This window comes from Anabrus simplex, chromosome 5 (genome assembly GCF_040414725.1).
Source record: "Anabrus simplex isolate iqAnaSimp1 chromosome 5, ASM4041472v1, whole genome shotgun sequence".
In the NCBI taxonomy this organism is placed as follows: domain Eukaryota; kingdom Metazoa; phylum Arthropoda; class Insecta; order Orthoptera; family Tettigoniidae; genus Anabrus; species Anabrus simplex.
The window spans coordinates 364989210-365006446 of record NC_090269.1 but is presented as its reverse complement, the minus strand read 5'-3'; the positions used below and the strand labels follow the sequence as shown (position 1 = coordinate 365006446).

Here is a 17237-nt window from a genome sequence, read left to right as displayed (position 1 = left end):
GTGGTGGTGATGAAGTTACTCTGCCAGCAATTTCTTTGTAATTATAAGCTAGAATGTTGTTGATTGTGACAGTCAGTGGGTTATTTGCTCCAATAATTTGTCCTAGTTTGGCTATTAGTAGTTGTCTGCTTAATTTTGGATCACCACTTGCACTGTTATGTGTGTCCTCAGGGTGAGGACCTGTTATTTTCAAGTCAGCATTCAGCATATCTTTCCAGGTTTGTTTTAGTCTGCCATGAGATCAACGGTCATCATTTTGTAGGTGGTAAGTAACATTGATGACAGTGTTCTCTTAACCGTGGACTACACGTCTGAACCGCTATAGTCTTCTCTCCCGCATCTCCCATCATATTACGTCATTGGGTACATGATTGAGAAGGGTTACCCTTAGTGTCCAATAGACATTGCACAAGACCGATCTGACTTCTTTCAGTTGTAGCCAGGTGAAGTTAACTCTCACTCACACATAACAATCAATGCCACCATTGCTTTGTGGGTGGGATCAAAGATACCAGAAGCAAGTTGTATTTTTCAAATTGTTGCTGTTTATTTTGATAGAGCCTACGCTGGAAATGGTTTCCAGATACTCTGCTTTTTTGAGCTTTAGAGAGAGACGTAACCAACCGAGATTATCACATCAGACCTGGACTTGTTGTTGCATCTCTTCGTATGAACTCCTACTTTTGTGGGAAGCTTCCTGATGTTCCAGAAGGTTATCACACTCTGCTGCAGGTATTGATGTATAACATCTGAATCCAGTTTACAAGCAGCTGATGGATTCCATGGTCATGTAGCACATACCAGATCAGCCCGTGGGGCACCCTGTCAAATGCTTTCTCCAGATCGAGGAAGGTTATGTGCAGTGTGTGTGGTTTTTTAATTATTTTTTTTACTTCTAGAAGAATAAAGCTCTTTTCTTTTTATTTGTTTCTATGTAGAGTTGCAGAAAATAAGTTCTAGCATGGAAATAGTGTTCCCAAACCCCATGTCCCCATAACACATTTTCTTTGGCCTTACCTTATTGTTACACCCTGTATATGCTCTTTCTCAACTCAAAGAGAAGTAAATACAGTAAAACTTGCTCAGAGCGGAATTGCAAGGGACCGAATTATTTTTCCGAATTAGACAGTTTTCCGCATTACACAAAACATCGGAATGTTTTGCCTTAAAACAGTAAAGAGTAATTTTTAAAATTCTTAGAACTTACTTGTGTCTGACTACTAATTACGCTCGGTTATTCAGATTGATATACGTAGTACTGTAGTACACTGATTTGTTAATTGTTATTACTGTGCTTTATTATTACTTGCAGAATGATACATGATATTTCATTTTGACACTCTCACAACACTTGATATATGCTCCTTGAACTTATTTCCATCACAAAACTCTATACAGTACTTCACAACACGAAGCTTTCTTCCACAGATGAAACAAAGAAACTTGATTCCTCTTCTTTCTAATCGTGTCTTTCTGAATGCAGTCCTGAGCTCATTACATTAGTTCAAGAAGACTGGACGAGTTAGATGTAATGATAGTTTGCTTTACGTCATGAAACACTGTGGGCCTGTTCGTTGGTTCGAATCTTGTTTTGATCTTCATCTTCTTGCTCGTCTCCATCTTCCGTCGCATCTTCTTTCTCAGCCTTCCCTACTGCTAGAAGCTGATTCGAAAATGTGGTGTGTAGTAAGTCGTTCATCATTTCGAATGAAGTTGTCTGGGTCTCAGGAAACATGTCTTGCTTGACACAAGTTGGATATTGCCAATGCATTTTCAAGCACTTCTTTCGTTCCACCACCCGTATTATCACTCCCTCCAAACACATCCGTCAGTTTGTCCAAACAATGTCATTAATCATACCAGCACCAGAAAAGCACAAATATTTTACGTAGGACTTCATCAGTTCCTAATATTTTCCACATTGTACAAGTAGATTTTAAAGAATTCTTTCATTTTTTGTTACTGTTTCCACGTTGAGGAGATTTTGCATTATACAAAAGAAAGAATATTATAACGCCGTCAGCTTGGCCGGGACCGAGAAAATATTCCATAGTGGACAAGTTTCCGCTTTATTCAAGTGCCGCTTGTAGCACCTGTTGGGTGGCCTACTCTAATAATAAAAATCATAATAAAACCAATAATAATAATAAAAATGAATAAGAAAAATAATAATAATAATATGAATGGGGAAAAATAGGAAAATATCAATGTACCAGCGTTTCACATCTAAGCTTTGGAAATAAGGCGGTTAACTTATCAAACACGCAAAATCTAACCATACGCACAGTAATCGTAACTTACGGGCCTAACAACGACAACTGCGGAAAGTATTGTGGAACGTGTTGGGAACCCTATTAAGGTCCACAGGAAGGTATGATGTTATGGGGAAGAAGAGTTTCATAATAATCACCCTTTAGCTTAAATATATTAAAATTAACAAAAGATACAAAATCAAATAAACCAAAACAAAGACATCATCAAGATACTTAAGTAAATTTGTAAAGCATGAGATTTAGCATAGTTAGTTGTAGAATTACAGTAAGTTGCCAATATCAAGGTGCAGGTGACTGCCTGTCGAAAAGATAATCATTCAGAAAAGCTAAATTAGTGAATATGGGAATCCAGAGTAAATTCCGACATGTTGAATTTAAATCATTGAAAGTTGCATTAAACGAGAAAATACTGAAACACTAGAAAGAAAATCAAACATAATAGAAAAAGCATAGAAATAGCACTTACCAAGATAGGCTGGGGACCTCTGGAGGGATAGCCCTCTTGCGCAGGCGCTCACGAGGATGGTCAGATGGATAAGATGCGGACAACATGCATCACACACGCAAAGCCGGCAGAAGGCCAGAAATGGACAGATCACAAGTAACCAGTAGGACACCAAATTTCTCTAGATTCCCGTTTTCGCCAATTAGAAAGATCGTTATTCTGACCAATCCAATTGCATGACCATATATGGCCAGTTCAAGAGTGTTGGGTTTATGAAACACAGCGATTTCACAATCGAAAATTTACACGTGTGGTATAGGTTACCTCAAAAATAAAGACCCTTTTAAATTTTTCAAACCCACTTCAAAATTACAATACTTGATATACAGAATATAAAATGATAATACAATTTACTTCAGTAATTCTTCTTCTTCATACCATAATTAAGAAAAACTTTCAATATGTTCTTCAAATAAACTTTTTCTAATTCACATAAATTCTTCAGTCTTTAAATGTTTCTTTTTTTTTTTTACCCAAAATGAGGATAATACCAAAATTAAACAATATCACACGACAAGGACTTCTGCTGCTTCACCGATCTGTGTACACTGCTGTTTAACAATGGACACATTCCCCCCCCCCCCCCTTTAAACTCGTGCTACACTCAAAACAGGTACATTTTAACCCGATGAGTGCTACGCCCGCCTATAGACGGTGCGCAAGAATTTTAATTTTTTTGAGTTTGCTGGTTCACTTTCGAGTGCGAATTTCATCGCTGACATGTTCTGCCATCTGTTGGGCATTATGTAGAACTAATTGATCAGAGATTATAGCTTTGCGAAGTAACTTACATAGATTTTTGTAGACATCTGTGGAGTTCATCTGTGATGTAAACAACCATGGCAGAACAACAATCTATTTGATCTTGCTGCGATGTTATTTCGGACCACAGAATCTTTCAGTTATTATCCACAGTGGAAAGTGATGATGAAGATCATTTTAATGAATTGTTAAGTGATTTTGAAAGTGAGAGTGACAGAGAGAGTACCAAAAATATTGTATGTGAGAGAAAAACAGAGCCTCCTTCTAAACGAAAGAAGAAAAACACAGTGAGTAAAAAAGCTATTTTATCACTATTTTCATGGTAGATGGATTACTTTTTTTCACCAGAGATTCAAGTAACTGTGACAGGCTCTGAGGGCCAAGTAGTGTTTGATGACAATCCGAAAATCATTGACTTTTTGAAACTTTGTGCCAGTGGAGTTGGTGCAGATAGTTGAACAAATCGGCATCACAAAAAACCAGTAGAAAACATTTAACTATCACCACATTCCAGGCTTGGAAAATATTTTAAAATATCAACGTATATACTTCTAAGAACTTACACGTATTAGTTGCCTACAGATTGTCGGAAATATTTATTTTGGGCTCTTTACTTTGTATAAAGATAATGCACGCATGAGCACATAAGTGTAATTTTGTTTTCTCTCAAAATAATATTGAACATAAGTGTAGGATTTTCAATTTGCATTTAGATTTATAAACAACCAACATTTATAAACATTTTAAGGTAATCACCTAACTGATAAGTTAAAAATGGAGGCTTCTACATTTTTTTTACATACGAATGAAAAAACTCCACACCGAGGTACCAAACAGTCAATTGGTAACTCAGCACTTAAAAGGTTAATTTTACTGACAGAGTTGTGACCACACGCACCATCCGACACTTGACACTACCATATCTTCGTTCTCTTCAGGACCGACCATACAGGCCGATGAATCATAAGTAGACCACCGGTATTACTGATCAGTGAAGGCACTGACCGCGGCCGATGCCAACGACCTCCACACACTTTCAGTCCCACTGAGGTAACCAGCGAAGCTTCTTCTCAGCTCACTTGTGCATTGAACTGGCTTATAACAGGCAGAGGATGCTGGCACAGCACTGCCGACTGCCACCATAAGGAACACCTTCCCATTCCATCATCGGATATTAGTGGCCAATAGGTACATTGCAGGCTCCAAAGACCCTATTTAGAAGAAGGGCCATAGTATCGCAGTCACTGGAACATGAGCACACACAGCAGAAAAGTCGAACTGAAGAAATATGGCCATTGGCCAAAATTATAGAACTTGAATGTAGCTGAGGTCAAGGGTGTGTGTTTTTTTTTTTTTTTTTTTTTAAACAACTAACAACTAAAACTCCTTAGGGAGGTCCCCTCCCACAGATCTAGGCATACTCCAGCCCCCCACTGGCAAGCGCTATTTCAGAATTTCAAAGGGAAAAAAATGTTGAAAAACTTAAAGAAAATCTGTCGGAGTTTACCTTAGTACCAGAAAATTTACAGGAAATCCCTATAGTCATGCACATTAATGAAAATCTAAATCTTACCCCAAAATGCATTATACTAAAATATACCTAGCATGGTCACAAACGACCATTCTCATTACAACTAAAATAACTCCTAATCAAACTATAAAATCCAGTTGATAGCTGGCTAGCTTCTTACCCAAAAGAAAATTTGCTTACAACTAAAATTCCTTATAACTACCCCAATTCAAATAAAGATAATTCATCATGAAAATACATCAGCAGGACACATTACCATTCACTCAATTCATCTCTTGAAGCACTACAGGTATGACAGGTCAGCATAAAAGAGAAAGCATCCTCCAAGTAATAAATTACCAAAACTAGACCTTCATAGACTGAAGTACCATGTACCTACAATCTTACCATTTATACACTACCATATCCTCTTTAAAATTTTCCTCAATTAAATTACTATGTGCATTCTTAATTGCCTAACATTTAGAAAAACAAAACAAATAGAAGGAAAATTTTAGGATGTTGTAAGGGAGCTCAAAACTGGGAAATAACTACTTAATTACGTTAGCTTGCAACTTGACTACAGTATTCTATTAAATCAGGTTAGTAAGTCACTATTCATTTACTATGTCATGTACTCTTTATTAAAATTTTAACACAGATAAAACTCACATTATGCATCACGTGTCGCACCAGTCAATCAAAATGCAATTAAGGCCAAGAACACATAAATTTATCGGCAACCCATAATTTCAAATGTAACACAGAAAACAATTCAAGAGTGTGCATACAGAAATCCAACACACTGATATAAGCAATAAGAAGGCACAAGTAACACATTCAAACCAGGAAATATCAGATTACAGCATGACACATAAAGATCACCAAGCCTATCTGTCCTCCCGCACATAACAGTACAAGAACACACACAAGACACAAGTGCAGTGACCCCTGAATACAGCAGTACCAACCAATGAAAAGGCACTAAACGACCTCAATACTATTGATTCCATCACACGTCATTACAAAACGCACACAAACACATCCGTGCGATGACCCATACATCAAGTAGTGCCCACAAAAGAAAAAGGACAGAACATGACCTCAAATGGCAGAATATGACCTCAAGTACCCTTGAGTACATGACGATGAGACTCTTAGGGCCATATCGTACTCCCAGGAGAGGAATGGCCTCTCAGCACCTTAAGCCTTAAGTCTCAGTATACACACAAATGCCTTCGCAAGGCACCCAGGACAAACATAAATGACATCCGATATTTACAAAAATGAAAGAACAGCTACAGCAGGGCCACGAAATTTAGAAAACTTACTCGGTCTACAGGATCCCATACTCGAGCAAACTGGGTAAATAAATTTAGAAGACACTAAACCAGAAAGGAACGAAAATTTAACACCGAGAAAATCAAACAAAACAAGAATAATGGATAATTAATTCACAGAGCTTTGTTAAATCTTAACACCTTCAAAATTTCACTACAAATTTTTGCGACAAATTTAAAATAACAGAAACAAAATCCTAATGACCTGCGAGACAACCACAAATTTAACTGCAATTAATAGCTCAGCATAATGATAGTGAAATAAACATTTGAAGAAAATCTTCCTAGTAATAATTTACAATGACAGTGGACGTTATTCTCCATCTAGAGTCACCTAATAAAAATAAAAAGATTACAATGAATCTCATATCGGATGCACGAGATTTCAAAAATGTCATGGACACAAGTGCAGATCCGTAACTGGTCAAATTTTGCCAATAAGGCCTCAGCAAATGCTGATTTATAGATGTGGTGAGCGCGTTTCACCCTACAAGACTATCCCAATCCTCGTAGAACCCTCCCTAGAAGTATAGGAATACATGGGTAAACAAAAATAAGGTGACAAGGAAACAGACACTTACACAATGGAAACGCTCAATAAACGAACTAGGAAATTTTCACTCAGATTAAAAGATCCCATACGCTATAATATGATTGGCAAATTTATTAACTGGCCGGGAAGCGCCCCAAATAGTCCCATACCTACTTGGAAACGAACCCAGGTATAGTAGAAGACCGAACACAGCACATGTCCATGACAAGAAATTTAGATATTTACTGAGCCAAACACGACGTAACAGATAATTTGAAAAGATCACACACGAAAAATAATATCAAAGAAAACTTAACAGGCAACAAGAAATGAAACTTAAAATAATTTGCTGAAACACAAAATTTATGAAACGCAAAACACTCAAAAGTCCAGCAAATTACGAACTTTAACCTCAAAATTATTGCCGAAAATTTACAAAAACAGAAATCTCTGAAAAATTTAATGCGACTCCGTGCTAAGACTTATTAACCCAAACAGGATGATTAGTACGATAACCAACACTACAATTTACGTAATCTGGAAGAAGAACAAGAAGATTGCGACACGAGTGACTTTTTAAAGATATAAAATGTGCGCACAAACTCAGGGTAGTTCAAGTAATCAGCTGTCTTTGACATCAACTGTTCAGAAGATAAGGAAAGTCACACAAAGTGTACAGCACTTAGCATAATTTCATGACATAGTTTAAAGCAACCGGCAATTACACAGATGTTACTATTGGAACACGGATCGAAGAAACTAAGTTAATGAACACACATTGAAATTTATCACCGAAGACTTAAATTAAAACACGACACCCGCAATGTGATGATATCACTTAACCAAAAAAACACGTGGTCAGCAGAAGGCTTACCACCAAAGAAAATTTAATGAAAATTAACAACGAAACAGAAAAAATTTGTTACAGGTAGTGACTTACTATTTCCTCCAACCGTTATTTACAGGGTGAAACACAGCAATACAGACTGCACATCGCGGAACGAAAACACATTCGACTGGCTCATACAGAAATAATAAGCAGCTCCCTCGTGATGTCAGACTTGAGCAAGAATCATGAAAAACAAATAAACAGGAATTAAGAATGCACACGTAACAATTACAACCTATAAAAGAAACATGTTAGGAAGATATTCAAAATTAAGCTATAAAAATAATTTTCCAAAAGTTAGCCGAGAACGATTATCATCAACCTTCCCTTCTTCCATAACACACGCTCTGATATCAATGTAGCACCTGTTGGCGTCTACACCAAAATAATAATAATAAAAAATAAACATGAATTATAATAAAAATGATAATAATAATATGAGGGGGGAAAAATAGGTAAATATCAGTGTACCAGCGTTTCACATCTAAGCTTTGGAAATAAGACGGTTAGCTTATCAAACATGCAAAATCTAACCAAACGCATGGTAATCATAACTTACAGGCCTAACAACGACAACTACGGAAAGGATTGTGAAACGTGTTGGGAACCCTTTTAAGGTCTGCGGGAAGGGAAGGTATGACGTTGTGGGGAAGAAGTGGTTCACAATAATCACCCTTAAGCTCAAATATATTAAAATTAACAAAAGATACAAAATCAAATAAACCAAAACAAAGACATCATCAAGATACTTAAGTAGATTTGTAAAACACGAGGTTTAGCATAGTTAGTTGCAGAATTACAGTAAGTTGCCAATATCAAGGTGCAGGTGACTGTCTGTCGAAAAGATAAGCATTCAGAAAAGTGAAATCAGTGAATACGGGAATCTAGAGTAAACTCCGACACGTTGAATTTAAATCATTGAAAGTTACGTTAAATTAGAAAATACTGAAACACTAGAAAGAATTAAATAAAATCAAACATAATAGAAAAGGCATAGAAATACCACTTACCAAGATAGGCTGGGGACCCCTGGAGGGATAGCCCTCAAGCGCAAGTGCTCACAAGGACATTCGGATGGATAAGATGCGGACAACATGCATCACACACGCGAAGCCGGCAGAAGGCCAGAAATGGACAGATCACAAGTAACCAATAGTACACTAAATTTCTCTAGATTCCCGTTTTCGTCAATTGGAAAGGCCGTTATTCTGACCAATCCAATTGCATGACCATATATGGCCAGTTCAAGAGAGTTTGATTTACGAAACACAGCAATTTCACAATCGAAAAATTTACATGTGCGGTATAGGCTGCCTCAAAAATAAAGACCCTTTTAAATTTTTCAAACCCACTTCAAAATTACAATTCTTGATATACAGAATATAAAATGATAATACAATTTAGTTCAGTAATTCTTCTTCTTCATACGATAATTAAGAAAAACTTTCAATATTTTCCTCAAATAAACTTTTTCTAATTCACATAAATTCTTCAGTCTTTAAATGTTTCTTTTGTTTACCCAGAATGATTACAATACCAGAATTAAACAACATCACATGACAAGGACTTCTGCAGCTTCACCGATCTCTGTACACTGCCGTTCAACAGTGGTCACACCGAGCTCGATAGCTGCAGTCGCTTAAGTGCAGCCAGTATCCAGTAATCGGGAGATCGTGGGTTCGAGCCCCACTGTCGGCAGCCCTGAAGATGGTTTTCCGTGGTTTCCCATTTTCACACCAGGCAAATGCCAGGGCTGTACCTTAATTAAGGCCACGGCCGCTTTCTTCCACTTCCTAGGCCTTTCCTATCCCATCATCGCCACAAGACGTATCTCTGTCGGCGCGACGTAAAACAAATAGCAAAAAAAAAACAGTGGTCACGCTTTGAGCAAGTTTTACTGTAATAAGTTGTACTTTATTCAAATAAATATTATATCTGGATTAACGTGAGTCTAACAAAAAAAGCCACGCCTTCTACCAAATTTTGTTGGCCTTGATCAGGGCAAAGCATGTGAAAGTCTGGTGCTGACAGTGAGCATAGAAATTCTTCAAGGAAGGTGGAAGTCATGACCTCATATCCACGACCCCTACTAACTGGACTTGAGGATCGTCGTGCTGTGCTGTGGAGTGGTGTTCAGGAAGGAAGTTACTGATTAACCACCCTCTGCCGACAGTTTTTTGGGTACGTCATACTGTGCCATGGTGACGTTACACTTCTATTTCTGGAGTACAGGTCTTCAGGTATTTGATCATTTGAAGCCATCTTCCCTGTTGAAGTTATTTGGGTGCAGCTCTGCCTGTATGGCTTCCCTTACAAGTTGAGTGTAGAAGTCTTTTACAGGCATAATGACCCTTGTCTGGTCAAAGAGGATTTGATGGTCTGTACTGTAGAAGTGTTCTGCTATGGCAGACTGTTTATAGAATTTTCTGTGGAAGATGAAAAAGTGACATTCTTAACTGACCTGATGTGTTATTTCACCCCGGTACTGACAAGCCCACATGCCAGTATATGAGCGACCACCAGAACATGGAACTTCATAGACACATGCAACATAACGAAGGAAGACGATTTTCTTTGACTGGTCGAAATGGATTTGAGCTTCCGGTCTGTGCTGGAAATTGGAATGCACACTATTCTCTCCGTTATACCTGCCACGTAAGGAAGGAGCACTTTTTTTCTGTAGTCCTGGTTTGTACTATCCCTGTTAGGCTCTTTAATCTTTACTGCTCGTGCTATGTCTTCTGATTTATAGCCAGATCTGTCAGTTCTCTTAATTCACTTGAGCAGTTGTCAGCGTCTGCAATGTTATTCGCCCTAGTAAATAACATTCAAAGGAGAGCTGATTTTTGGCGGGGGAGGGAGGGGGAGTGTGCTTTATGATTATGCTTGTTGTTTAAAAGGGGTCTAGCATCTAAGGTCATCAGCCCTGGGGAAGTGTGAGGGACTTACAAAGCTATCTTTCAGAATCTGTAGGTTTCTTGTACATTGCATGGCCTAATATACACTGAAGAAAATGGAAATTGCAACAACCAGAAGGAGTGGTGCTACATTGCTGCAATTGAACTTGCAGGACGAGTGTTCGGTTGTGATTCGATGATTACACCTTCAGGTCCCTCTGACCGCAAGTTTGGACAACAATCAATACAGTATGTGCCCACCACAAGCTTCAATACATTGATGAATTCGTCAAGGCATGGAGTCAGTAAGGCCCTGGATCGCTTCCTGAGGAATTTTGTCCCATGCTTGCTGCACCGCACGGGTCAGTTGTCCCAGAGTTGTGAGTGGCTGAGGACGGTTGGCCAGTTGTCGACCCATCATGTCCCACACATGCTCAGTAGGACTGAGGTCCGGGGATCTGGCGGGCCATTCTAAGGTTGTGATGTCATGGAGAGCTTCTCTGGAGATGCGTGCAGTGTGAACCCAGGCATTGTCCTGCTGAAACATCCCATTAGCAATGTTCGCCATCATAGGGACAACCACTGGATTGAGTACCCTATCAACGTACTGTCGAGCAGTCATAGTGCCCTCAACAAGCACTAATTGTAATTTCACATTAAAGCCAATAGCACCCCAGACCTTAATGCTTGGTGTTGGCCCTGTGTGCCTCTCGACAATAAGATCTGGGCGGCCCCTCTCCCTGGTACGTCGGCGCACACAATTCCGGCGATCACTGCGGGCAAGACAGAAGCATGATTCATCACTAAAGACTACCTTATGCCATTCGTTGACCCACGCCGATCTTTCTCGACACCAGGCCAGCCTTACACGTCGCTGTTGTGGGGTCAATGGAACACTTTCTGCAGGAACATGGGCTCATAAGCCAGCTGCAGGCAGGCGATTACCAACTGTTTTTTGTGTAACGTGGGGTGTCACAGCTGCTCGAATTTGCGCTGCTGTTGCATGGGGTTCCATCCGAGCCATCCGAATGATGCGGCGATCCTCTCTCACAGTTGTCTGTCGCCCTGAGCCTGTGCCAGGTCTACGAGTGTGGGTACCTTAATTTGACCACTGCTGCCATACACGTTGTACCGTAGATGCCTGTCAGCCAACACGTGCAGCAACAGTCCTTAGCGATAATCCAGCCTCACACAGCCCAATTATCTGAGCCCTCTCAAACGGCGACAGTTGTTGATAGCGTACTCTTCTCTGTCGTCGAGGCATGTTTGACGGGGAACACTTCACTGCACAGACTGCAAGTCAACTACGCTACACCAGAGTCCATATACTGGAGTTGATTCCTCTGCGACCAATCACGTGGGGAGACCTGTAGCAACAATCCAATGGGTCTGAAACTTTGATCGTTTACATACCTACATGGCATCGTTCCATATCTTGAAAATCAACACAAACGACCAATGCCTTCATGGTGTTGCAATTTCCATTTTCTTAAGTGTACCATCATTCTTCTTGTACACTAGCACATCAAATAAAGGTCATTTACCTTCATTTTATATTTCCATTGTGAACTTGATCTTCCTATTAATGGAATTTAGGTGCTCCAAAATCATTTAATGCCGAACATGTGTCATCTACATAACGATAGAAGCATTTAGGTTTCAGTGGCACTGTAGTTAATGCAGCAGACCAAAAGTGTTCCATAAAAATGTTTGCAGCCACTGGTAACAGAGGTGACCCCATTGCTGCTCCTTTTTACAGTTTTTTTATAATTCCCTTTATAATAGAATTAAGTAGATTTTAAACAGACTGCTACCAGATTGCAGTTAAAATCGAAATAATTGATAAACAGATTCAACCTATTCAATACAAAAGAAATAAGAAATGTAGTGAATTACATTCCCATTTAATAATAAGTAGAAATGCTACCAGTTTCGACCCTAGTCCAGGTCATCATCAGCCTATTAAAACATAAAAAACAATGCATAGGAAAAGGAAATGAAAAATCAAGTACAGTCCGGATCAGTAGAAGAGGCGATATAAAAATGAATGGGGGTAGACACTGTAGAACTCAGAAGAAGTAAAATGCAAGTTCACTCAAAAGAAAACAGTGCGCAATTCTCTGAGCGGCAGCATGGCACACGCAGCGCTAGGCAAAGTCCCACAATGTTTACGAATAGCGGAGAACGGTTAAATGAGCCGGTTTTTAAACACTGTTAGGCACAAAGTCACATCACAATCGAACACATATGAAGATCCATAATCGTGCAGGAGTTGAAGACGAGTAGATCCATTGAAGCAACTTGCCAGCTCCCAGTGATCAGCACGACACATTCAACATTAGGTACTGTGGTTTCAAACGCCAAAGTAAAATGGAGGATAGCTTGAAGATCCAGTAATTTTCCTCGGTCGCGGAAAAGTAATTATATAGATAAATATAATATATATAATAATAATATATAATATATATATATATATATATTATTATATATAATATATATAATATATATATATATAATTACTTTCCCGCGACCGAAGAAAATTACTGGATCTTCAAGCTATTCTCCATTTTACTTCGGTGTTTGAAACCACAGTGCCTAATGTTGAATGTTTCACGCTGATCACCGGGAGCTGGCAAGTTGCTTCAATGGATCTACTCGTCTTCAACTCCTGCACAATTATGGATCTTCGTATGTGTTCGATTGTGATGTGACTTTGTGCCTGACATTGTTTAAAAACTGGCTCATTTAACTGTTCTCCGCTATTCGTAAACATTGTGGGACTTTGCGTAGCGCTGCGTGTGCCATACTGCCGCTCAGAGAATTGCACACTGTTTTCTTTTGAGTGAACTTGCATTTTACTTCTTCTGAGTTTTACAGTGTCTACCCCCATTCATTTTTATATCGCCTCTTCTACTGATCCGGACTGTACTTGATCTTTCATTTCCTTTTCCTATGCGTTGTTTTTCATGTTTTAATCGGCTGATGATGACCTGGACTAGGGTCGAAACCGGTACTATTTCTACTTATTATTAAATGGGAATGTAATTCACTACATTTCTTTTTTTCTTTTGTATTGAATAGGTTGAATCTCTTTATCAATTATTTCAATTTTAACTGTAATATTTTTCAATACGGAACAATGAAATTTTTAACTTTAAATGCTACCAGATTGGTCAAGTCCTCAGACAGGTATTGTCTGATGTAAGCAAACGTTTCTTCTATTGGTATATTAGTAAAATGTGACATAACATCAAAGCTACCAGGATGTCACCTTTGTCCACGTACAACTCATGTAATTTCAGAAGTTTTTTGAATCTTCAACATGATGTTCAATCTTCCCTGTTTCTGCTGCTGGTATTGGCTTATAACATCTGAATCTAGTAACTTTCTGACTGAAATAGATTGTTAAGAAGGAAGCCATACTTTCGAGTATTGACTTCGTTAAATGTAACAAAAGTGACGCAAATGTGATGAATGGATATAATTTGAAAACAATATTCTCTCACCCATAGGTAAATAATGCAAGTATCAGGCTCAAATTATTATTATTATTATTATTATTATTATTATTATTATTATTATTATTATTATTATTATTATTATTATTATTATTATTATTATTATTATTATTTACGTCATGTGCACAGACAATATGATCGCAGTGTTTGTGAGATTATATCATGAAACATGTTCTGCATATAGACACTTATATATGTTTAATTAATGTAAGAACCTGTATATAATTTATTATTATCTGTATATGATGTGTAATCTGCTACAGAATTGTGAATCACACTGTAACATCCAGAATGGCTCTAGATCAGACGAGATGATGGTGGAATATTCTGTACATTATAACCATGTTGTTAGGCACTCGAGAATTTACGAGAAGGTATTTTGGTAATATATCTTTCTAGAAGCCTGGCTAGGCACGTATATAAAAAGCTGGTCTTGATGGGAGAGACGTGTTATTGTTTAATAGGAGTTTCACTGGTGAACACGTGTTGTGGTTAGGCTGACATGCCGATGTAGGCAGTCGGTTTCAGCTGTGTTTTTAGGTTACAACCTCCAGATGCTGTGATAGGCAATTCTTAAAATGGCAGCTTGTTGATGTTCCCAGAGTGAAGTGTTTTGTTTGTGATACAATGATTAATGTCATGTGCATTTAATTTAATTTGTAAATAATTGTAAATAAATCCGTGTAAAAAAGTTGACAGCATTTTGTGTGCGTCATTGTGGATACATCAAAAGTTCAGTATAAATATTACACTATAACATACAGTAGATGTAAAAAAAAAAAACACTATTAAACAAGAATTAAAATAAATACTGTATTGATATTTTCTTTTGACATTTGTATAGCTAATTAAATATTTGTATTGAAAGTTGTATATACCATATTTTCCCAAATAATTAACACACTTTTTCTTCACAAAAAATACAGGAACACTAATAAACAGGGAATAAAATATATACAGGAAGTTGTGCAGTATTTGGGACACCAGGTTCCACAAATAGAAAGCTGATACTTGACATCTTTATTTCAAAATGCATATGGAACACCCACATTGAAACAAAAAATTTGGGATGCGTAAATTATGCAGGGGCAGTCTGTAATTGTGTGGAAATATCATCAGTTCCAACTGTCTTATTTAGGTCCCTCAGTGTTCTTTAAAATCCTCACCTCTATGTTTGATCTCCTATCAAATTATCATCAATAGACTCTTCTGTTTGGATTGGCTAGTTGTACTTCCCTTAAAAAAATAAACACACCTGCCATTCTCCTCTTTCAAGTTCATGTTTATCTACTTGTTTGCTGTGTTTTCTCCACCTTTCTTACTTGTCCTGGTGAGTCAGGTGGTAGATCACTGGTTTTCTGAGCATAAGTTGCCTGAGTCAGCCATGGCTCAGTCAAATGGTAGGCCTATTTTAAGTTGCTCAGATATGCCAACCTTGAGTCAGTAAAGTTATCGCTACATAAGAGAACTGTGTAACAAACTTTTGTGGCACATTACATTACCAATTACTGTAAAGGTAATTATTGAGATGTAAAACCAATACACATTATAACTTCCCTTGAAGAGGTTTTCCATTCAAGCTCCTCACATTAACTCTTACCCCTCAAATTAAAGTTCTCTGTGTTGTCTGCTACTCGTATTTTAAATAATTTCTATCTTATATGACCTGTATTATTCTTTCATGGTTTTGGAAATAGCACTATTTTCATTATTATTGTTATTACTATCGTTATCGCATACTGATTGGTTTCGTTAGTAATTTCACTGAACAAATTATCTGTAACAGACAATTGAAAAACTCTAATTCAGTCCCTGGTTTTATACTTCATGGTGGTTAGTCTGAAACTACTGTAAACAATGATTTCTTGAAATCAGGATTTGTTGATTATAATTGTGCCAGCCGTCAGCATCCGCTACATGTTGGGTTAAGGTACACAAATTGACCATCGCCAGTTCACTTGTAGGCGTCGTCAAATGCTATTAGATATTTTCTTTCAGGTAGAAGGAAGGAGTATAGGTGCAAAAATACTGGAGTTTTATATGATTACTCGACATACACAACATTGAACAGTACACTGTGTATGACTAGGGGAGCACATGGCGATCATGTTTGTTTACTATCGCTCGAGCCTTCGCGAGCTTGAGTGTACTGGACCCAGCTGACGGCTACACTGCCATCTAAATAATAGGTTTTCGACTGACTGTCAAATAGTATCTGGATTTTAGAAAGTTTAACGCTGAACCAAGAGATGGCAGTACAGTGTAGCATCATGTATTTTGCCGGCAAAGAGACGGTAGACGAGCGGTGGGTGATACAATGTCATGTCGCTCGTGCGACCGGAATGGGAATATCATAATGTTGGGCCTCTCCCAGCAGGCGAGTGGTAAGGGTTAAGGTGTACTTACTTTTCCTTTCTCCAAATGTTTCTTTGATTTCTGATACCTGCAAGATCTACCTTTCCTTCAACCATACAGTCAACAGTACATTTACACATTTTTCCCACTTATTCCTACTTAGTTGTTATAAACATCTTTCACTTACATAAGTATAATTGCATTTTCCGTTACTAATTCAATGTATCACATTGATATTATGCTCTGGACCCCCATTATTTCTAAGTTCACTTTTTATCCTCACAGATAGGATTCTGTGGCAAAAATCAGGCAGTTGAAGACGTTGGATATGTTCTCTTCTCCTTTTTCAACGTTATCTGGGCCAGTGTGTACTTGGAAGCATGGAAGAGGTATAGTGCTGAATTGGCATATCGTTGGGGAACTCTAGATCAACGTGATGATTTATTGGTTGAGCCTCGCCCACTTTTCACGGTACGTTTATCTTCACTATTTATGACTACAAAATTGATACTGTATGTGTTTTTCTGTGTGCCTTTTATATTAGTGATGTGAATTTAATCTTTTGTATTAGGAATATAATTTGATGTTTTCTAATATTTTTATTCTGTGATGTAGATTCTTTCTTTTATTGTTAACCTTTGTTAGCTGAACACTGA

At 38.0% G+C, this 17237-nt stretch overlaps 1 protein-coding gene across 1 annotated transcript in view; it reads left to right on the top strand.

Moving 5' to 3' along the window:
• The window catches only part of wwk (white walker), a 260834-nt gene that overhangs the window by 98777 nt on the left and 144820 nt on the right, over window positions 1–17237 (top strand). Inside the window, exon 7 of the mRNA XM_067147682.2 lies at window positions 16867–17052. Coding sequence (XP_067003783.2) covers window positions 16867–17052 — 186 coding nt within the window. The remainder of the gene's footprint in view (window positions 1–16866; window positions 17053–17237) is intronic.